The sequence below is a fragment of the Chaetodon trifascialis genome, chromosome 6 (assembly GCF_039877785.1).
Source record: "Chaetodon trifascialis isolate fChaTrf1 chromosome 6, fChaTrf1.hap1, whole genome shotgun sequence".
Taxonomy (NCBI): domain Eukaryota; kingdom Metazoa; phylum Chordata; class Actinopteri; order Chaetodontiformes; family Chaetodontidae; genus Chaetodon; species Chaetodon trifascialis.
Genome location: NC_092061.1, coordinates 20,485,233 through 20,509,320, shown reverse-complemented (window position 1 = coordinate 20,509,320; position 24,088 = coordinate 20,485,233). Strand labels below are relative to the sequence as shown.

The 24,088-nt window shown below is 41.1% G+C and overlaps 1 protein-coding gene across 1 annotated transcript in view; it reads right to left on the bottom strand.

Annotated features, from left to right (window-relative positions):
- The window catches only part of cds1 (CDP-diacylglycerol synthase (phosphatidate cytidylyltransferase) 1), a 30,839-nt gene extending 7,786 nt beyond the window's left edge, over positions 1-23,053 (bottom strand). The window contains exons 1-8 of the mRNA XM_070964030.1: positions 22,686-23,053; positions 10,550-10,707; positions 7,357-7,453; positions 7,007-7,104; positions 5,395-5,534; positions 2,854-2,912; positions 1,786-1,868; positions 1,268-1,355 (exon numbers count right to left, since the gene is read on the bottom strand). Coding sequence (XP_070820131.1) covers positions 1,268-1,355; positions 1,786-1,868; positions 2,854-2,912; positions 5,395-5,534; positions 7,007-7,104; positions 7,357-7,453; positions 10,550-10,707; positions 22,686-22,754 — 792 coding nt within the window. The 5' untranslated portion in view covers positions 22,755-23,053. The remainder of the gene's footprint in view (positions 1-1,267; positions 1,356-1,785; positions 1,869-2,853; positions 2,913-5,394; positions 5,535-7,006; positions 7,105-7,356; positions 7,454-10,549; positions 10,708-22,685) is intronic.
- Positions 23,054-24,088: the final 1,035 nt, after the last annotated feature.

Below are 24,088 nucleotides of genomic sequence, written 5' to 3'. Positions count from 1 at the left end.
CCAAATACATCCAATTTGTTTTTCTAACATCTGTTTGGCTCCGTGTCATGAGGCAGTTGCCCAGACATTCACTCCAGCCACATCCATTGATTCCCCCTGAGACAAACATTGCTATGTAATCCCAACTGTGTGCTCTAGGTCTGCCCTGAGAACTAGTTTCACATGTTCAGAGGTTATCCAACAGGAAGGCTTCCAGGAAGCATCGTGATCAGATGCTGAACCATCTCAACGGACTCCTTTCAACACAGATAAGCATCAGTTTCTACTCACATCTCCATCTGGATGTTTGAGGTCCGCACACTGTCATAAATCTGGTTTTATAACACAGTTGACTGCTGGAACATAGATCAAGTCGTATATTCTGAGTCTGACACAACACCTGCATCACTGCTGACGCACCCTTTTACCCTTACTCATGAATGAGACCCTTACTAGATGCTTTCACTCTGACACATGTGGAAGCTACTTGTTGTCAATCCAAAGGGAACTTTACAGCAGAGAATCACATCCTCAAAAGTGAAGCGCCTGATTTCTATCCCAACCTTTTACGACTCAGCTGCACACTGCTCCAGCGCAGCACGGAAGTCATGTTTGAGTGAGGCTAAGGAACTACGGCACACCAGGGGCAAAAATCAAAGAGACTATCACAAGGTCCCTAAACCTAACAGTCCTCAGCTGAGACTAACGATTCTGCCCATGAAAACCACAACCCTGGCAAACCCCTACTGCCACCAAGAACAAGCTCAACCTCTTGCCATGAATCCAGAACTGGTTCACAGATAGGTCACAGAAAGACTGGATCGCTTGTACTGAGGCTCCCCAGTAGTATAAACTAAAGAAGCTGCAGAGGAAAGGCTTTAAAATGTCAGTTTAGTGTATAGATCATTTCTTCTTTAGGTAAGCTAGAAATATAAAAATATATCACGTCTCACCCTATTTCATGCACCCAAAACTCATAAATCTACAGCTCACATCAGTTATGCTTATCTGAATGATATGACTACTGTCGGTAAGCATCACCGTCACTGAGTATTCACACTGTTTAAACAACATAAACTGATACAAAACTCCATTTCTAAACTTTATTTTTGTCTATTTCCATGAAAACCAAACCAAAACAGAGAATATCTATTACTGGTGATGCTTGCAACTACCTGTGCTTGTAGTGATGCTGATCTGTTAATGGAAGCTCTCTCTGTGCTTCTTAAAAAACAGTATTAAAACCACTAAATGTAATTAGAACAATATAAGGCAACGTTTGACGTACCTTGATCAGTGGAGTCCTCCCGAAGAAGAATCCAAACAGATAGGCCATGATGTCATTACAGATCACAATGGAGATCGGAACAATGAACCTGGAGGAAGGAATTTACAGTGTTAAGCGGCGGTGGGAGAACGTACACCATCCACAAGCCAAAATCAAATCAATTCTGCCTGTGGCTGGATAATGTGTCTGCTCTACCATGAATTTGAGCTGTGTCAGGAGAGAGTAACTTGCGTGGTAATCTGACATTGCAACATGAAAATAAAAATGTAATTATTACGGACCTAGTTGAATAAGTGATTTAGAGCATTTAATTAAAACAGAATATGCTTTATTTGTCTATATGATTTGGATATCTAAAATAACTGTTGCCTCAGGTCACTTCCTGTTGCATTATTCAAACCTTAAAAGCCTATATGAAGTGCACCATAACAGTGAGAACACGCTAGTGAAGACACAGGTGCAGCGGTAGTCAGAGACAACAAGGCAGGTTTCTTCTGGTCTGTCTGTGTCCTGCTTACCAGATCATTCCTTCAAACAGGTTCTGAATGACAAGGTGAGACTGAGTTACCACAATCAACAGGGTCACATGGGTCCAAGCAAACTGGAATGGCAAACACAAACACAAACACCACAGTGTCACTGCACTGGAATGTAGCCACGCCTGCTCAGAAGTTGGCTCGCGTCAGAAAATAGTGGATTCAGACAGACAGATAGACGAGGCAAATGTTGACAAAGCCACACTGCAGGGTGAGATGATATACATGTCAAAAACATCAAAACAAAGAAATGTAGGATAGTGTTAGAAGAGCAGTAGCAACATTTTTGGATGAGCATCACAAATTAATTGGACATATTAAATGAAAAATTTTGTGAGGGTGCATGAACCAAAGGTTTAAAATAGAATAGATAAGAAAAACATAAACACAGCAGCACAACAAAACAGACAGGACTAAGTATTCAAGCTGAGAAATTGCCTTCTGTCTTTTGAACTTTTGGCTTTATGCTAATGGCGTTAAATAGGTTACTGGTGAAACCAATTCTCTAAAAAATGTGCACTCATGACACTTTTTAGTGCTTTGCATACATCCAATTGCAAAATAATGTATAAAATGAAACTCAATTCATCACAACAAGTAAAATACTGATAAATAAAAGACAATATGAAGCACTAATACGAGGTACTGCTAAAGTTAATTTGGTCCAATGATCTGTGGAGCACAAAGGCACCACAGATGGCCGAAAAAAGCAAGCCAGATGCATGTGAAGTGAAATAAAGCTGAAGCCATTGCGGAAGTCCTGCACTTATCCAGGATCAGCTCATCTGTGAGTAATACAGTATAACATAAAGGTAAAGCATTTAACAGAAAATATCTTTGTGTTTTTAAGGAGCCGAAAGGTTAAAAAAAAGCGCCCACAAAGACTTCTACAATGGCAACACCAGAGCACAAGATGAGTTTCCAAAACCATCTCAGAAGAACATAACAGGGGGTAAGAAGCAGTGGAAGAGGATGGACAGGGAGTTTAGTGGTGGTGGAGGAGGAGGAGGAGGAGGAAGAGGAGGAGAGGGTTACTTGGCTGATACACACCATATAAAACTGCAGGCGGTAATGTTTCTTCACTAAACTCAGCACAAACATGCAGAAACCTGTGAAAGAGTAGACAACATGCTGTCAGATTTTACTCCAAGTTGTAAAAGTATATGGTAGATTAAAAAAACACATATTACATATCACAACTTATTTACTGTGTACTGTGCAGGGAGGTGTGTGAAGCCTGTTTCTTTCTTTTCATTAAATCGGATGCATGAATTTGAATTGAGGAGGCTGACGGCTGAAAGCTCCTGCGACAGGTTTGTCTACATCAACCTGGGAAGACCCTCAGGGGAGTCCTTACTGCCAACAGATGGAGAAGATGCTGTCTAGCTCAGAATGTCCTTGGGGCTTAAAACTGCAGCTGACGTCTGGCTGGGTCGAGTGAAAGACAACCAAGTCACGACACAGGAAGAAATGTGCTCACCCTGCTACAGAGTCACAAACTAACCAGTGAGAGATCAGTGGACAGATGCTGTGATCATCATTCCAGAGGGAGCCTTTTGTAACAGCAGCAGCAGCTAATAAAAGTCAGAAAGCTGCTGATACAGTATGATCAGTGCATTTACACTCAAAGTGTCTACATTTGATAAATAGTTTAAGGTGTTTGTAAGTTGTAGCATATTTTCTACCCATGTGACTACTGATCCCTTTCTAACACACACTTTAGGCACCTTAAATGTTTCTCAATCCATTTTTTATGGGGAGTGATGGGTTCATTTTCTCCTGAAGCATTTTGGGTTATTTCACGTGAGATTTCTGCATGTGTGTTTTTTGTTTTGCGTTTTGTGAACGCTTTCTATCACAAACTACAGCTCAAATGTTGCATATTTTCTTTGCCTGATACTCATATTGATTTTGGAGTTAATCATTTGATTATGATATATTAGCAAATGTGCACTTACCTAATATAACCGTATAATTTAAGCAAACATTTGATGAGAAGCCCTTACATTTTGCATGATGTGTATGTACTGAATGGGATATTTTACAATTAAAAAATATGGTGGCCATACTACAATGACAGCTCTGTTTTTAAATGACCTGAGTCATATCTCAGGCATTTCTGCATTGTAATTTCTAGTTACTTATTGGCCAACATGCACACTGATAATATACCTGTGCAGCGTTCATTTACTTTATTTGGGCAGGCCGTCCATCTATTTTAGCCTTTCTTATTTCCATTTTTTAATATGTCCAAGAGAACCATGCCATCCACGAATGATTAACTGGTTGACAATCTCCCCTAGCCCTCTCCCTCCCATCTACTGACAGTTGAACTGCAGGGAAACACAGAGCGAGAGAGGCGTTCTCTGGTTCTCCTGTAAATGCACTGATTGTGGTGGGACCTCTATCATTTAATGTTGGACTACTTATGCAGCTGTTTTGTAAGAGCTTGTAAGTGCATCTGGTTGGTATCTGTCATACGTTACTGCGTTTTTTTCGATGGCTTTGATTGGCTATGACATAACATCGAGCCACATGCGGTTGGCCTGCTGTTGTGAAAAAGTAACTGTTGGTGAAAACTGTAAAATGCAAGTTGTGTTTTTGTGTCAACATACTGCTGACGAGGAAAGTCAACAGAGCAGATACAAAAAGGGAGAGAGAAAGGTGTGGAATGGGGCGGTGTGTGTGTGTGTGTGTGTGTGTGTGTGTGTGTGTGTGTGTGTGGGACTGAGGGGGGAGGCAAGGTAAGTAGATTGAAGTAGTTTGTGAGTGAACACAAACATAAGGTGGAGAATTGATTAGAATTAAAATGGTGAAATAAGAAATAACCTACTAAAAAACTAGAAATTGTGTCAGGTATTCCTTGAGATATTTTCATGAAACTATATCCTCCATCACGCTCACCACCACCACCTCCCACCACCGGCTAGTTACACTGTCATAGTGGGAATCATTGGGCTCTACTTCAAAGCTGCCTGAGAACAGACATGCAGCACCCTGTTCAGAATTTTTCCTCAGGAAAATGTGTGACTGGGAAGGATTAAATTTTTAACACCACACAGTGCTGGCTGTTGAACTTGTCCAACAGCAGTGTAAAGTATATGCAATTCATTGTTAATTGAAAAAAACGCTATGATCCACGACAGAAGATTGTTTCAGCGTTTTGGAAAGGAGTGGTCTTGTTAACTATCTGTTCTTTTTACAAACAACGTATGTGAATCATAAGTATAACAAATGGCTTGATAAGAGCCACAGGTCAATGTTTGTGGTTTGCGACACATCCCACTGCAGTTTACCAGAGCAATAAACCACACAATGAGTCAATGAGGAGGCAAAAGAGGAGATGAGCTCATGTCATTGTAAATGAGAGTATAAACTCATGAGTTTTCACTACCAGTCTCCCTGAGGTCTTTGTTTCTCTTTTGTTTTCTCCCCAGTAATGTTATTTGTAACTCTACTCTACTATACAAACACTATGTCTGGCGAAATCAGATCCACCTGTAAAGAAAACGTGAGTGGAAGCGGAGGGGCCAAAGAGCATGTGTGTTTTGTGAAATACTGCAGTCGCATTGTCTTGAAGGCCAGACCCACCTGCGAGGTACAAAGCGAAGGAGATGAAGCGGTGATAGCGAGCCAGGAACTGCAGAGGTTCCTCCCTTTGCACCAGAGCCCCAAAGTAATCCGCTACAGTTTCACCATAGAAGAAGTAGTTGACGCAAATCAGGAAGTACCTAAGGCAAAAAAAAAGGAATTAGGGTTTATTCTTTAAAACATCTTTCTTTTTATGTTTTCTTCAGTATGCTTGAGTACTTCTTGGCATGGAGGCACGTAGTTAGGTTGTGCATAAATTGTGTGAAACAGCTCCTGTTTTTGTGCACTTAAGTCTGAAATGCATGCTAATACATTTAAATGGGTTTAAATGTCTATTGATATGTCTTACCACCTGTGTGTGTGTGTGTGTGTGTGTGTGTGTGTGTGTGTGTGTGTGTGTGTGTGTGTGTGTGTGTGTGTGTGTGTGTGTGTGTGTGTGTGAAAGGGGCAAGTTTCAATTAACCTTCATTCACTTCCAACATGGCAGTGACCTTTGCTCCTGGCTGCATTGAGCGCTGTTGCCGCATACTGTGTGTGGGTGAGTGTGTGCGCTTGCATGCGTGTGTGTGTGCGTGTGTGTATGCAAAAGTGACATAACAAAAACACTGGAACAGATATAGGAGAAAACTCATTCAGTATGGTGGTAGATGCATGTTGCATATTCAGAGCTACTACCTGCAGATGAAGCTGGCTTGAGTCAGCACTTTACTAGAGGAACAGCAGAGTGAGTGAAGCTGCCAGAAGAAATGACTGAGAGCTACCTTTAAAGGAGAAAATCTGCCTGTTTGTGGATTTTCTTGCATACCATTACATGGAAAAGACTGCTTGGAATACAGACCTCACAGTCAGTTGGTTTGAGGTTCCTGTAAGAGGCCACTCTGGACCAGATGTGTAAGTACAGCTGGGTATCATGTCATTTTTTTATGCTAGTGTTGACATGGTACCTGACTTTCTGCACATTTCAGTTTTTTTAATGCTCAAATGCCAAATATTGTACTGTATTGTACTCTTGTAATATTAATACAAGCAGCCATGCAAGAACTTTCAGTACAATAGTGTTTAAACTGACATAACAGTAACTTAAATCAGAGCAAGTGGACACGATCACCAAAAAGTGTATGGAGGTTTGACAGCAACACCTTTGTGAAAGTTGGTGACTTTACATAACATTATGTAAGTGCTTCCTGGTTTGTTGATGCTGATGTTGTTGACAGGACTGACATCTGACCTAACATTCATCTTATGTCAAACAAAGCACTGTTTTATTCCAGAACTATATGTTAAATTTCTTGAAACATCCTTATTTTCCAACACATTTTCCAGAATATCTACACATTTCCTGTCTGAAATACAAATATTCCATCCACTAAAACATCTATGACCAGAGGGATTGGTGCAGATACTGGTCTGAACCCCACTCAATGTGTGTCCATCAACAAATGTACTGTCCTGTTTAAGTGTCTCTGAGCAGGACAATGGTCACAGAGCTACACATGGATATTTGAGCATAAGTTAAGGGCGTATTGCTCTTCTAAGAGTAAACCAGTTTCTGTTCATAATACATCTACAGTATACTTAAACTGATGTTTACTGTGAAATCAATTCTCCTTACCAGCTTAGTGTCCTGAACCAAGGCAGTTCATAGGAATGGTAAACTCTGTAACCGATGGTGATGATTTCTTGGAAACACTTGATTTGGACAGTCATGACCTACATCAGATGACAGGATCAGAGCAGAAATATATAAACAAAGCACAGGCCTGAGAAACAAACTGAGAGTCAGTACTTAAACAGGTGTGTTCACAAAAGCTTCTTTTGTAATACTTCTCTACCTCTTTTCAGCCATCATACAACTGTAAATTACAAGTAATACAACTAGTTAAAAAAAATTCTGTCAGGTTAGACGGTTAGACATATTGAGGACTCAAAAGACTTTCTATGGTATCAATCATTGCCACTTACCACTAATATAAGAGTGACAGGTCCCATATAGATGATGAGGAAAAAGCCTGAAATCATGGCTAAAGACAGAACCCCTCGTATCCAGTAGTTCTTCCATCTGTGGAAAAACACACACACACACACACACACACACACCACGCACGGACACAGACACACATACATACACAGACGCACACAGATGCGTGCGCACACACACACACACACACACACACACACACACACACACACACACACACACACAGAGTCATGTCAAAGAAGCCCTCTGAGGGAACTTCAACAAACTCTCAGAAGTTGCAGATGCAAGTTTGTTGAAGACTTACTTATAAAGTATGACATACATATATGACTTGACATTTGAACCATGAAATTATAATGGTAGATCATAATTAGCAGAGCCTTTGAATGTAGACGCTTGACGTGCTTGTATCAGCTGACTAGTGGAATTAAAGAGATGGGTGATAACAGAGAGGAAGCCTTCAGGCTGTGGTTGAGGCATTTGTTGACGGCTGTTAGGGAGGAAGACAGTGTCTGGTAGTAGTCAATGGTTTTATAACTGAATAAAATTACCAGTGTTTTAGCCTTTTGATATTAGCTACAATCACAAGTAGGTTATCTTGAAAACCCAGTTGCAGTCTATCACTTTCAGATGGACGCAGTGGACAAGACAGCAGATCAGCTGTCTCAGCTGTCGAGACATTTCAGTCTGAACCACTAACGTCAACCTCGTGGTGGCGTTAGATGAAAAGCCACAGGATCACCAAAGTCAATAGGATACGTTGAATGGACACCATGGATGATTGTAGATCCATCACACAGATGTTGAGATATTTCACAGGATAAGTGAAAACCTTGACCTGCTAATGGCACTAGAGGAAAAGTCAGGGCATCAACACGGGTGTTAGGATTCATCCTCTGGGCACCATGAATGTCTAACCAAAACAAAGTGAATCCGACAGCTAGCTCTGTGCATGTCTGACAAGATGAGAGGAGGACCGGGTGGACCAGAGCTAGCTGGCCAGCCATTCAGTCGTGTGAGCCCCACTGAGTGAAGAAGCAGTGTTCAGATCAGACCTGCATCCTTTCTTTTTGTTGACATTCAAGGTAATCGGCATATGTCATGGCCTGTTAGTAGCTGATACAGCCATAAGGTTTAGTGATAAATAAATACTTGAAACATATCAGTAAATCACTTTACCAGCAGTACCTGTGCATGACTGCAGGCTAAAAATGTGGAATGAGGCCTGGACCAAGGGAGTGTTTTTCTCAACACGTCATGCAGTGCGTGTGGCTGTGAGGCAAACTGCTGCACTGTATGCTGCCTGGGAGCAAAACAAAGGAGAGGAAACAGCGAAAAGCTGCACAAGAGCCAAGCAGGGCAGAGAGCCTGGTGCCTGCTGTATGAATGGATGAAAAACAGCTGCATCATGAAAAAAGCTGCTGCTGCATCCACTCAGCACCGTGGGTACACACACACACTCTCTCTCTGAATCCATCCCACCATCACTCACTCACTCACTCACTGTCACTACCTTCATTCCTCCTCTCTTCAACTTCAAGTCCATCTCTTCATCCTTTTGTTTTTTCATTTCGCTTTTTGCCTGCTCCATATATCTGCTGCTCTTTATCTCTACGACATCTACCTCAACCCTCATCTGTTTATCTTTATCACTCTCTTCATCCTTACTCATATTTCTTTCCTTCCCTTTTGCCTTGCTTTTCCCCATCCCCCTCCTTTCTCTCTGCAGTCTGTTCATGCACAGGTCTCTCTGCAGCACGCCGGCTCCTGTGACGCTCGAGCCTGCAGGGATTAGTGCTTCCCTCCTTGAGAGCCTTTAAGCCCTGTGACCTGGCCGTCACTCATTGGTCACACCCTCTGCTTCTCATCTGTATATCAACCAGGGCCTTGCTCATTTGTGTTCAAGGTGCTGCTGACTCTTACTGGCACCAATTGACAAGTGTAACAGTTCTGAACTGCTGTCAAGAAGCATTTCCACACCACAAAAATGCAAAGTGTGCAAGAATACTTCTTTTAAAGACTGTTTGTGTAAAGTTTTAGAGCCAGCCTTAAAAACCTTCTCAGACTTTATCTTGCTGTGTGTATTTTAAGGTTCTGGCACTCAAACAACAGTCTTTCCCCTTCTAGCTATGCCATATAGCTCCATGAAAGAAGATTATTCTCCATTAGGCAGATACCAAACTCTGAAGGGGATCCAAGGGTCAAATATTTTGTTTAAAAATGGAGAAAAACAGTATTTCCTCTTTTTTTTTTCATAAGCCTTGCATGCAAGTTTCTCCATGCCAAGTTTTACTTAATTCAAGTTACCAGCCATCAATACCAGGCCAAGATATCACTGTGATGAAAGTGTTGCATGCTGTTTCCCAAATGACAAAGCAGAACATGTTTTGGAGCATCTTAAAAGGCCATGATATAAAATCCCACCAAACAACATATAATTCACCTGAGGACGAACAGTACCTGACACAACAAGCTGTCAACATGCCTTTTTCAGAACTTGACATTCAGGTACATAAGAAATACTCCAAAATACCAATGAGCGATGGATCGGTGACTTATCACAGGTGTGTCAAGTGAGGGGAAACTGGATGAATTTTTTTTACATTCACAGGCCTCACTGGCTGATGCTGTGAATCACTTTGAATTATAGTGTTGGTTAAATTTCAGAAACATAAATACTGTATATACTGCTGTGATTCAGCATAACAATTAGACAGGGAGTTAAAACAAATTCAACCGTAGTGGTCAAATGCAGAGAAATTCTACCTGTGTGCGGACAAAATGTATCTGTGCTCTCTCACCCGCGGTGTAAATCCTTTGGGTATCTGCACATTTACTAGCAACTGCATTTGCTGCACTGCTTTAATAAGAGCATGTTTGAGCATATCTGCAGGTTCCAACCTATTTCTGGTCCAATTAACCTACATGCACAGGGGAAGGATGATCAATCACTCCGTCAGGGTCACTCCATGAGAGAAGGAGGGAAAACTGCTGGTTACAACTATATTATGGCTGAAGTACATTTGAACAAGACTTCAGGATTCTTTGGCTCAAGGTATGTAAAATCAGTAAGTCATCTGATCCTGCTTTGCCTCTCTGGAAAATGAAAATCTTGAGCACCGTGGCTGTGATGTTTGCATTTTGATCCATCCATCTCTGATGAGTATCAGTGTGTACCTGGGTGGCAGGCCCTCCAGAGCTTTGTTCAGGCATTGTGGAGTATTGTCTGTGTCTGCTGTGGAGAGAGGAACATCTGGAGTGTCTGCTTTGGAGTCACCATCACATTCTCCCTCTGCGTCGCCTTGCAGGCCCAGCCTGTCATCACCATCGGCCTCCTGCCATGACAAACAGACACACGCAGATATTCAAATACTGACTTGAGATAGGGAACGTTCACTTGACAGAGAGGGCAGTGAAGAAAACAGAGGCAGGCAGCACTGCAGCGTACACACGGTGATACTGAAAAGAAGAAGAGTATAAGTAGCACTGTCATATAAAGAAAACAGCAAACACAAACGACAAGTGAACGTTACGGAAGTCAAATAGAGTCCAGTCTGAAGTGAGAGAAGGCATAGAGGACCAGGCAGACAGCAGTTTAATTAGGCCAGAGTTCAGTCTCTCACCTGGGTGGGGGAGGATACAGAAGAGGTGCATGCATCCTCCAAGGTTGGATGTGATTCAACTAGGTTTACAAGTGAATGTGGAGGTGTGTGCGTGCATTGTTTTTGTGTGTAACAAATGTCCCCCTCTCAGCCAGAGACAGCCTCCAGGAGTTCAAAACCATCAGACTGCTAGCGACCATTTTCCTGCATAATCAACTGGATGAAGACTGTGAGGGTGTGAAGGTTCCAGTTAATTCTCAAACATGGTACATTTAAGGAACACAGACATTTTGCGCAAACAGCCTGCTCGTAATAGTTACTGGAGCAATACACCACCCACATCCTGTCACTCCACCGTGACACGCTCAACATACATCAGACAAACTTCACCTATTAACTGACCTCTGCACAGTTTCATGTCTCAACTCTTCAGCCAGAACTGATGTGCACTAGTACTTTCAAATTATTTTCCAAAATTAAAGCCACTGCATACCTTGATGTGTGACAGATTGATACAGATTTTGTTTCCTTAGACATACTCCTATGTGTATCTTTTGATCTGTAATGAAATACATTTGTGTTTTACAGTAATCAGAAGATAATAATGCCAAATATTCCACACTTTCAATATATTTCAACCCAAGAAAATCCTCACAATGTCCATAAAAGGAGAAAGTTTGATTCCTATGTGATCAGGGAAGCTGGAGGTTTACTGGCTGAGCGTGACTGAGCTGAAAGTCTACACCAGGTGTCGACAGGTTAATAGGTTTCTGCCCGGGAGGCAAACATCTTTACCGGTGTTAATGAATCTTTAATCTGGATTTATACCCAGTCAACACACAGAGCCTCTACATGTACACCATTTCTACTCTGTGACAAGTTTTCTTGAATGTAACAAGATGGGGACAAAAGTAACAGAGAGCAGTGTCATCAGTTTGTATAAATCTGTCCATCACAACGGTTGGGTCCTTTTGGGTTTCCTGTTGTGCTGCAGTTAAAAGTAAAAGCAAAATGATTCCTAACTTACTAACCGGTTTAGTCACATTTAATTTGTTGGCTTTCTACTTTCATGAGGCATAATCTAAGATCTGTCATTTATTACAATCACAAATATGGCTTGTGATTTTAAGCTTTGCCTCTTTTTTTAACCTATAATAAACAAAATATTTCCACATGCATTCGTTTGTGTCCCACAAATCCAAGTTACTGTGTTACTGCAGCGCTACAGGGCTTTTGAAAATTGTGTTATGCCGTGACTCCTTTGTATGGCACGGCTCATCTCAACTCGAATCCTCATTCTTCAATTTTCCACTGCAGCTGCAGTGTAGATGGGATGCTTTAGCTGATCGTCATAGCGACGGCAGGTAAGACTACCATGACATCATCATTGATTGACCGTGATGTGATTTTGTGGGCCAGTCGAGTGAATAAAAAAAAGTCGCCATTTGCCGTCACCACAAGCGATTCTCTCTGACCAATCTGGTCTGCAGCGATCATTTCACTGTCGAATATCGGCTCAGCTTGCTTCGAACCTCGACCAACGTGAGTCGAGGTGCGCCACACGATGGAAACATGGCATTAGATATAAAATATTTGTAATGATTTTTCTAATTTTGTAATATCTAAATTGGTGCAAAATTCTAAGAGTTTTTAATAAAATAAAATAAGACACAAATACAAGTAATCAAAAAAAAACCCTTTGGTCAGCTATATGAAGGCACATTATAAATGATGATCACAGTCAGCGCGATGCTGAGACGACAGAAAGTTGGCATCTTTCTTGCTGCTGCAAAGCAGTACAACATATGCCATGTTTACCACAGTCATAAATCAGTACCTTGGTTTTGGAAAATGCTGACCCAGTAAGGTTGGACGGCCAAAACTGAGAGAACGTGATGCATTTTCAGATTTAGAAGCATTTGTAAAGGCATGGCCTCACACTTTAACGCCATGAATAAGTAAATACACAGTGGCATGCTAGAAATTAAGCCCGGCACTTCGGTTCTTGAGTTAACACCAGTAATGGTCGATCATGTAACAAAGCGGCGAGTGGAGATGCTTCTCCTGCCCAAAAGAGGCTATTTTTAAAACCCAGTGAAATTCCTCCTGAGCTCACACACCAACTGTGGGAGATTAAGTTTCCTTTTGCACTTGAGAGACTCGCTGATGCTCCTGGACATTTTTCCCTTTCATGGTTACTTTTAGTCAAATGTTGCTAAATACGGTCAGTGGGGGCATCAGGGTTAAATCAGAGAGCTTTTCATTTAGAAATAAGGTCTCTGATCTTGGTCAGACATTGTAATTAGCTTGGAAAGTGCCGACAGTGGGAGCACGTCGAGGTTGAGACAGAAGGGGTCACTTGAGTTGATGTTGGGAGTTGAGGAGAGAGGGGGTGTAATTGAAGATTTCTACTCAGGTTTTAATGAGGAAACGTCAAAGCCTGCAGATTGGAACGGCGGAGAGCTATGGGGTCCTATCTGGCAGTGGAACGTCTTGACTGAAAAAGGAAAACACACCACACAAAACAACAACTGCACTGGTTTAATAGAGGCAGAAAGATGAACCGGTAGACTCCCAAGATGATTTCTGTTGAATTCAGCCAGCCACTGGACACCTTAATGTCATTAGAACAACTGTTTTCACTCTACTCATCATAAAACAGTACAGGTCGTTCACATGTCTGAGAAAGATGGAGGAAAACCTTGTTTTGTGTCCTGATCTTTATAGTCTAACCTATGTTGTTGTTTTGTAATAAAGTTTAGGTAAATGTACAAATGTACATGTTAATAGGGCTGGGCAACTAATTCAGTTCATTTTTGAGTTAGAAATTTTTTTGGCTTCCAACAATTATGAAAACAAGATGATAATGATTATTGTGCTGCACCTGTGTGAATGCGCTCAAGCTTGTTAATTAAACCGTCAAACACTGTTAATCTTTTGTTTGTTTAGCAAAGTACGCTTACCGCTGTGAAAGTACTTTTCAGTCACCTGAAACAACGCAGCAAATATGTGTGGTAATAACCAAACTTATGCTACAGGGTCAAAAAATCCTGGACCTGAGTGTATTAAACACCAGTAAATTCCAGTCAACAAAAAACAAAAAAACAAAAAAACACCACCAACAGAGCACAAAATGAAATATGAATCCAGCCACAGCAGGAAGTGCAGGCAAAAATGCACTTCTACAGTAAAGCCATGTTTTCTACTGTGTGTGAGCCAAAGAGACAATTAGGCAGAAGCAGTACCACTGTCCTTGCTGCTCACCTCCGCTATCTTATTTGTCCTCCTCCTGGCTAGGGCTGGGCGATATGGCTGAAAACTCTATTGCGATATAACTGTTTTATATTGGTCGATATCGATAATTATTGATATTTTTTATGAGCTATTTAAAATAAGGACCAGGAGAAAAATACATTCAATTTAAACATTTTTATTTTAAATTTAACCTTCCTCTGATTATAATCCCCTCAGCTATCAAGGCAGAAAGGAAATGGTCGGTTTCATTTATTTCTGAACAATAAATGAAACCGACTAAAGCAGCTAGATCTGAAAACCTTATAAGTTGAAATAACACAGAAAATTAATGGCCAGCTATTTTTTTCTTCACAAACAACCAAATGATAAGAGGATTTTTTTTTTTTTAAAGGTAATTCTCTCAAGGCCGGAACAAAGTTTCAAGCAAATATGATTAGCATTAGAAATGTAACAAACTAACATTATTAATCAATTATATGAACTTCAATAACAAAGTCTCACATTGATTGAACCCACGGTTTTGGGGCATTTCTTTTCCTGTCCTTTGTCTTTCATAACAGCAGAGCTAATAATATATACACTGTTTCAGAGTTAGTGCATTAACTGGTCATGCCACTGTGTCATGCAGATAAAAAGTTGTTTCCTGTTCTGGTGTGTAACTAACTGTTTGTGTGTGTTTGATTATGAGCATGGCTATCCCAGAATGCCAAGAGGTTGACTGATAACAATTACAAACAGTACGGCTTGTAGCGCAAACGTAAAATCACTTATCATGGTGACACATTTTCTTCAGTAACAGTGAAATTAAAATGGATTTTTATGTCAGGTATGATGACTGAAGGTCTTTGCCGTTCATGAGCTCAGAGCTGCTGTTTTGGATAAAAAAACCAACAGATGTTTGGAATAGCAAACTGACAAAAACTGTGAACTTTTTTCAGCACCACGGTTACCAGAATTTGACTAAATATATCACTAAAGTATAACTTTAAGATTACAGCAGGATCCATCAACAAGCTCAAGAAGTACAGTCAACAAATTTCACCAGCCACAACAAAAACCAGCCGAACAAATCCTGAAAATCAACACAAACTCAATCTAAAAAAGTGGCGCAATTAGTTGTGAAAATGTCACAAAATTCTGATGAAAACGTCGCAAAATTCTCACCCCAGGACAACAAAGGAGTCTATACACCTGTGAGGTCCAAATCAGCATGCAGGCCTGCCTGGCCCTGGTCACAGTGGAAAAGATCACCTACATGGGCTCATTAGGCCAATCCATTTAGGCCACTGCTGCTAGCAGAGACAGTTTTCAATAGTACAAAGCAAAGCATGACACATTTTGAAGGAGGTACAACAGTCTGTGGCCACGAAGGTGTTCATGTGGGACTGAAAGGCTCATTACATACATGGACAATGCTGGACGGATGAAAAATGGAAAGACAACATTGGCTGTCCATTTCAGCTCTGCATGTCATTCATGACTTTCACCTTTATCATTTTCACTTTGTCAGCCTCACCCGTGCCTTGGCTCAGTTGTGGTTTGACCTGAATGCTGATGTTAGCATGTTAGCATGCCAACAGTCATCACATTTAAACCATAGTAATTCCTGGTATGTGTTAACACACTTGGCCAATAAAGCTGATTCTGATGGATAAGATCCATGTGGTTATACAGGTTGTTTTAACTCTTGGATCACCACTTTTCTTTCATATTTCTCTGATCGTCATTAAATGCGGACAGCATGGATGTGCCAATCTCTACTGATTGGTTAAGGAAAAACACCTAATGTCAGGATGAATTATGAACTGACAATAAAACAGAAATTTAGTCTAAACATCAGTCAAAGCACATCAGCAAAGTACAGCTGAAATTGAAGGCATACTGTCATAAGTTTTACAGATATGTATACTTTGACCTTTTGGTAGCACTACACTTGAAGTCTGGGGATCATCAAAGTTATTAGTATGTATCTGTGGAACATCAAGGACAATCCATTCAATAGCTGTCAAGAGATTTCATGCTGGACAAAAACATTACAAACGCATGTTGCTACGACTGGAGACACACAAATAAAAATCCTTTACTTCACCGAGCTCCTCAGCTGTCCAAAGACATTTCTGACCAGGACTGTGCAGAATGAAGCTGTGACCAGCAGAGCGTTAAACGGCCTGCTGCTGCTGCTGCCACCGCCACGGACGCTGCTGCCGGAGGCCTCGGGGCTGGCCGGCTGGCCGGCAGACAACCTGCCAAGGTCAACTGTCCTGTGGAGTCTTGAGCAGCCGCTAACTGTCCCAGTAACAGTATGCAGGACCATGAAGGTGGAGCAGCGGTGTGAAGAGCACCAGGTCGACATGTGAGTCAAACACACACTGCAGGGCATGTACGTGTGGCTGACTAATTAATGAAAGTAAATATTAGTCTTGGAGATCACAAACAGGGATGGTATGAATATATATGTGTGTGTGTGGGGGGGGTGGGGGGGGGGGGGCGGGGGGTGTTAAAGCCACTTGAACTAGTCCAACACTTTGACTTTTGCAGTGTTGGAGCACAGTGTGTGTGTGACACAACAAACTGAATCTCTAACCTCCTGAACAGACAGAGCTGACTCATCCCTGTTAGACTCTGTCAGCTCTGCACTGAAAGATGGCTTCCAATTAAGAACACCCCAAACTAGCTGACAAAGACCAGAAACCAAAGTTTCTATTAGCCATTATCTGCCTGATGGGTTCACTCTCTGACAGTCTGCAGATCTTTTATGCTTTCAGAAGAAGCAGAAAAGATGCAGCCAGGTTAGTCAGAACAATTTGAGGGTGGACTGCAGTGCACATGGAGTCCTTCTGTTATTCTGTGCTGGATCACACCAACAGATTTTCTTTTCTCTGGGCTGAATCATTGTAGAAAAACATATTTCATATGTATCATTGTACGTGGCAGAATTAAGCTAACACCATACAATTACATGCCAATCAAGGCTGTCAACAAAGGTCACATGGACTCACAAACTATTTGCACTCTGCATGGACAACACTGCATTTCTCCTGATCAACTCCAACGCAGGTTTCCAATAAAATGCTCCAAACAAGGTTGATGCATGCATCTTTTAATAGGAGCCAGGACAGGTGCTGACATCTCCAGTAACTAGTATATCCTAATGTCTTCAACTGCTTTCACTTAAGACAGCTGGGTGCTTTCTAGAGAGACAGACCTCCAAATAGCAGCTTGTTAGTTGCCAAAGTGTTTGCAAACATAAGAAGCACTTATCTTGTGGCTGAGTGGCAATTTGCCAACCTAATGAAACACAGGAGGACATAAATGACCCCACACAGGAAACCTTCAACTCAGAGTGTTACAACAGTACATTAACATGTCAGGCTGTGTGGAGATTCATTTATGTGTTGTGAGCGTGTTGTTTGTGTTTAGGACAAGAGGAGAACGTCATCCAAAACTGAGGAACAGGAAAAATAAGCAGTGTTTCAAAGCATCTTCAGACAGAAAGCAAAAGGAGTTTTCACCTTGTGTCATTTGTTACTTTGACTGTGCTATTTGCAAAACAAGACATTTGAGGACGTCATTTTGGGCTTTGGGAAACCGACATTGTTCACCATTTTGACATTAATTGACAATGAAAATCATCATCAATGTCAGCTCTGAACATTTTCAGCCTGCATTTTCAACACAGCATCACGCCAATTCACGGCACATTTGAGTCTAATTACATCTTTCCACTGACTTGCAATTACACTGCCTTTAAAATTCGCCTCACGTAGAGAGACAGCAGCATCCTCTGTGTGCGTGAACAGTATCACCAAATATTGGCCAATGTATTGTTATCTTGCTGTATTTTCTAACTCTCAAATATCAACATTGGCCCTCCAAATCCAGTATGCACTATCTTGGCCAGACAAACATCTCTGACACATAATAATATCTGTTTAACAGAAGTGGAACATATAATCCTGTAATCAAAATGTGGAAAAAAAAAGTGCGATTTGATCATCAACAAAAAACTTACATCAACTTAAAAAGATATGCTCCTATAAATGCAAACATGCTAACAGAGTTTACCCTCCACTACATCCCTGCTTGAACTTGTCTCGTCATGCTCCTCATGTGTTGAGAGAGAGAGAGAGAGAGAGAGAGAGAGAGAGAGAGAGAGAGAGAGAGAGAGAGAGAGAGAGAGAGAGAGAGAGAGAGAGGGCTTCCCTGGGACAGCTGAGGGCCACAGCTCACCATAAATGGATATTGGAGGAGGTAGGGACAAACAAGTTGAGACACTAATGAGACGCCAAGTGTGGCACTGGGCAGCATGACCAAACTGTGAACACACAAACACGCACAGCCAGGAACCGGAAACAAATACAGGACATATAGACATACATGCCATGCGGCTGATGTATTTCAGTTCCACGAGTCTGTTTTTAGTGCCGCCAGTGGGAACTGTCAGTCAGAAGCTGGGTGGCTTCTGGTTGTGTGGACAGACCATCGTGATGCAACCTACCTATCTTATAAACAGGACTGACAACACCTATCAGTTTCTACAGAACATAAACAGGCTGTTAGGTGATGTCAAAATGATACCAAATCTTTCGTATCAGCTTGAACTACATTTCATTGTCAATCAGTGAAAAAGACGTTATGTGCAGATGTGCTGGAACATTTCAATGTTTCAATCTGATTATGGACCACATTTTTCCACGTTTGTGTGTCCAAGTTACTAATGGAGACAACAATTTTTGAAACCACTTCAGTATAGCGTGAGAGAGCTGCAATGTGATGTCAATCCCTCTGGACATTGGCACACCATGAACGTACTTCCACTAAAAGTGTTTGTTTTTGTCACTGACAGGCTCAGATTGTTATTCTAAATGTCAAAACGTCATGGATCCCTACAAAAATACCTTTTTGTTAAAGAGTAAGATGCTTTTTGTTTAACCAGAAACAGAGGCGATATCACTCTGGCCAAAACCCCCAGACTGTTCACAGAAACAGAAATTTTGTCATTGTAAAACACACTTCATTTAAATGCAACAGAAGCAAAATAAAACTCATCAAAGCCTTTGTGGTTTGTCCTGACACTGTCCCAACAATCAACCAACTCTGGACTGCTCAAAACAAGTGAGGGGGCGGAAATCAGAGAAGTAGCGTTCCATCAACGAAACCACTGATAAACTTTGCTCAGTTTATCAGCCTGGGACAGGAAATACATATGACGTCTCAAGTTACAGTGGCTCAAACATTTGATTGTCGGGTGATTTTACACGTTTGTCTGGCTACAACATCAGTATACTTGCCATTCCTTTAACATAACCCTGAAAATTATGTCTTTTCTGATAATAAAATCAGCAATTTAATTGGAATAAATGAGACCTGGGTCATTTGAGGGACTAGAGGCAGGCCCTGGTGAAACAGACAAGGTTAAGAGTAGCATATAAACTTCAACAGAAGGAAAAAGACTTGGCACTGGTGCTCATACTGGCAGATGAATTGTTCAAGTACAGATAACACCACAGTAATAAAGATTGGCTTCATGAGGGCTGCAACTACACAAAATTGCCCATCACACTGTTAGAGTCCAAGGCACCATTTTAAAAGTTGCTTGTTTTGTCAGATCGCCAGTCCAAAAACGAAAAGACATTCAGGTTACGATGAAATAAAAGACAGGAAAGCAGCAAATCCTCCCACTGGAGAATTCTGAATCGATAAATGTTTGGCTTCCACAATAACTTGAGCACTGAATCAATTACCAAAACTGCTGATTAAGGTGTTGTCAATCGACCAATCAAATAATTAACTACTTGTTTTGAGCATTATGGAGCACCAACAATGTTAAATAAATAAATTATATGAAGTGTCATGATTTTAGGCTGAACCTATAAGCCAATTAATTGATCAGTCAGATGAAAGAAAAATAATCTGCAACAATTAGGCAGCTCACTTCATGAATTTTTAATGAAAAATGTCAAAAATTCACTGTCTCCATCCTCTCAGAAGTGGATATTTCCCCGTGTTCTTGGTCTTCTACGATAGCAAAGTGAGTATCTTTGGGTTTTAGACTGTCACAGAACACAAGAAATGCAAAGACTTTTCAGGTATCAAGGTAATATGGAAATTTCGGTCACTGTGTCGACACACTTCCCGAAGAGGTGATCCTGTGGAAAGCGGGCATGCAGCAGCACATGTATGATTTAAAGGAGGTCTGCTGAGTTTCTGGGCCATTTTTAACTCCTTGACACATTTTCAGAGTATCGTTGAGCAAGCTCTCGAGTCAATCAGTGAGCTAGGTGGGATTGCTCAAGGACTCCTGCATTTCACAGGGGACACTAAGACGAGCTCTTAGGTGGAGTTAACTCCCACTGTGCGGACGACTCGGGGAATAAAGGGATGTAAAGTTGTCTATCAATGTACAGTAGCTGACAGAGATAAAACACCATTCACCTTAGAGAAAGATGGATTTATTAGAAATACAAACAAGACTGACTTCAAAACAGTTTGATTTGATTTATGTCAAATACATTTTATCTTTGGAGTCTTGCTTGTCTATACTTAGTTATATTGTATTTCTATGATATTATATAATATGTATTATATATTATAATACATATTATATAACTAGATTTAGTCTTACTTGGTTTAATTCTTATTTTATTTCTGTTTATATTTTTTGTTACTTTTTCTAAATAATTGTGTATACATCCTGTGTTTGCTGTATGTTTAATTGCTACTGCAACAAAATAATCTCCCAAATTGGGATCAATAAAGAAACCATCTAAATCTAAGTCTCTCTCTTGTCCATAAACATCAAAGGTGCATCCATCCAAAAATATATAAAGAGAAGAAAAGTGTGATATGAAGAATCATTTTCTCACTACACCTTGAAAGAATAAAGATACGGTAACTACATTTAAGGCTGCATCAAACCAAGCAATAATATCTTCAATTATTAGATTAATTTGATTATTAGATTAATTACATACTCTGTATGTCGATCAAAGTTCCCTGAGCGACTTGGCCAAAGAGTTATGGTTCCTTTTCAGAAGGTTAGTGATGTTAAAAGCCCACACATGGAGATTAAAAAGCGGGCTGTCAATGGGTTTCGCCTCCAGTCTTGATGGCTGCCAGTGCTGACAGAAACTGCAGCTAACAGCAGGTAGAAGCAACATAACCTGTGAAGTGCAGTAACTCCTCCATCTCCTGTTGTTTGGAAAGACTGGAAAGGCATGGAGTTGTAGGTGCATATTTATTACTATGATTAGGGCTGCTTATACCAATCATTTCATTACTGAGTAATATATTATTCCATCATTTAATAGATTTGTCAGTCAGTTTGCAAGTGTTCAAGCCCAAGGAAGCACCTTTCCCAAAGATATTCAGATTACAAAGATAAGCAACAAAGAAAGAATCCTCACTGTTGAGACGAGGAAGACAGCACATGTTTGTCATAACTGACATAACCCATTAATTGACAATGCAAACATTTTGTCTCCATGGTGAAGCTCTTCTGTGCTAACATGGACAAAAATTTCAAACACTGTCCTGAATAATGGAAAGACTGAACATCTACAGTCAATCCTCTCATCTCTCTTGCTCTTGATGAGGTTTCTCCCATTTCTCCCATTTCTTTCTTTTTTTCCATTACAGGGTTTTGTGTGTGTGTGTGTGTGTGTGTGTGTGGGGGGGGGGGGGGGGGGGGGGGTGGAAGGTGTGTCCTTTCTTGTAGAAATTATCAAGCCACTTGAGGCAAATTTGTGGTCTTTTACTACATAAGAGAAACTGACTTGACAGCCCGATAACAAGTGAGTAAGTGGACCTTGAGTGAAGAGCAGATGTGTCACCTGCTGTTTCCAAGAACAAGAGCAAACCATCAAGATAAGTCAGTGGCTGTTGCTTAATTGCTGAATCCAATCTTTGAATCTTTCTGACAAATATTTATAGTCTCTGTCACGGAAGGGCTGCCATTGCAGCCAGTGCAGCACACATGCAGACACGAAGTATGAATGGCTCAAATCAGTGAGGAAAGATTTCTCATTTCATCTTGCATTAATGACCAGTCAAAAGGCCCTCTGAGCCTTTCACCTGTTACAATAATCCACTACACAAATGCAACTTTCAAGTTCCACACACACAGATCTGACTGAACCAGCGAGAGCATGACACTGATGAGTCTGTTTCATAACGACAGTGTGACAGAGTTCCCACAGCCACGACGAGGACGTGAACCTCACACCAACTACAAGTCACTATTTCTTAATACGGAGCTGTTTCCGTGACTGTGTTGATGTTGCTGCGGGATTACTGGAGCCCAGCAGCTAACTAGCTTATTTAGCTCCTCTGCTAACCTGGCAACCCGGCTAGCTTGGCTGCTTGGCCCGCGTCTGACAACAACCGGACTAACTTGTTTTGAGGGCGAGGTCTCAAAGGGAAACTGGTGGCTTTGTACTTGTTGGGGTGCAGCTTACCTTGTCGCTGATATTGTCGGTGCTGTCGGGGTCTCCTCCGCCTCCGCCCCGCTTCCTCAGCTCCGTCATGTTTCGCTCGTTTCGCTGCTCGGGACGTTAATGTGTCACATAAGCCGACTCCGGGGGAGGGAGGGCGGGAGAGGAGGATAAATTCCTGGTGTTTTCAGGTATAGTCGTGGATTTTTAACCCAGTTTAGAATTTAAAGCTCGTTCCGTGAAGGTCAGCTCTCCTGAAAGTCAGCCGGTGTTGCCAGACCGTTGCTACAGACCGCGACGAGCCTCTAACGACTTCACTGCGTGTGTGTGTTTATCACCGCAGTCCCTGTCCCGGCTGCTCTCCTCCTACCACAGTCAAATCAGACAAATCCACTACACACAGCTTTTGCTGATGACTTTCAAAATAAAAGCTTCGCTGAGAAATAACTTTCATTGCTTTTTCCTTCTTCCATTGAGTCATCGTTCAACAAACAAATAAATAAATAAATAAATAAATAAATAAATAAATGCCATGTATTACTGATAAAGATTTCACTGATCCTTGGGAGTAAATTTACAACCCTGTACTGTATAAAATGATTAAAATAAACCCCACCTTAGCACCCCCAACCTTATAAAACAGTAAACTAAAGCTTACACATTGATACATTGGTATAATAATCCAGAAAAATATAAGGTACAAAAATACAATAATCACAGACGCCGTTTGTCTGCATAACAAATACTTCTCATACTTTAAGTACATTTTGCATATAATACTTCTGTACATTTTCTTATCTATACTTTTGCCTGCAGGACTTGTGATGCACAATTTTTACACAACAGCCTTGATAGATTTACTTAATGCGTTGGAGTCAGAGCTTTTGAAAAACTACAAAGTCCTGAATTTACACTGGAAGCACTGCAGTCTAAGGTCATATATCTAACTAGTGTCAAACTGCAACAACCTATAATGCCTCTGTGCTGACATGATTTTATTTATAAACTGTCTGCCCGTTTTAATTTTTGTTGTCAAATACATTTGGGGCTTTTAGCTGGGGTGCACAGAACTATCAGATGAATTAGTGGAGTAAAAACTGGTCCCCCTATGAAATACAGGAGGTAAAGTGCAATGTGTCTAGCACATTAGTATATTCAATATATCTAAAGGAAACTATTACCGACAAATTTCATACACCACAATACAATTTAGCTACCTGTCCGTTCTACATTCAATCAGTTCAGGTTCAGACGTTACATTGCTGATTGGAAGTCGTCATTTTGAAGTACACGGCACATAACTTCCGGTCTCAGTCTGTGTTTCTTTGTCTAACTTCACACAGGTCTATTAGTACTGCTGCGGTGAGGACAGCCTCTCTCTCTCTCTCTCTCTCTCTCTCTCTCTCTCTCTCACACACACACACACA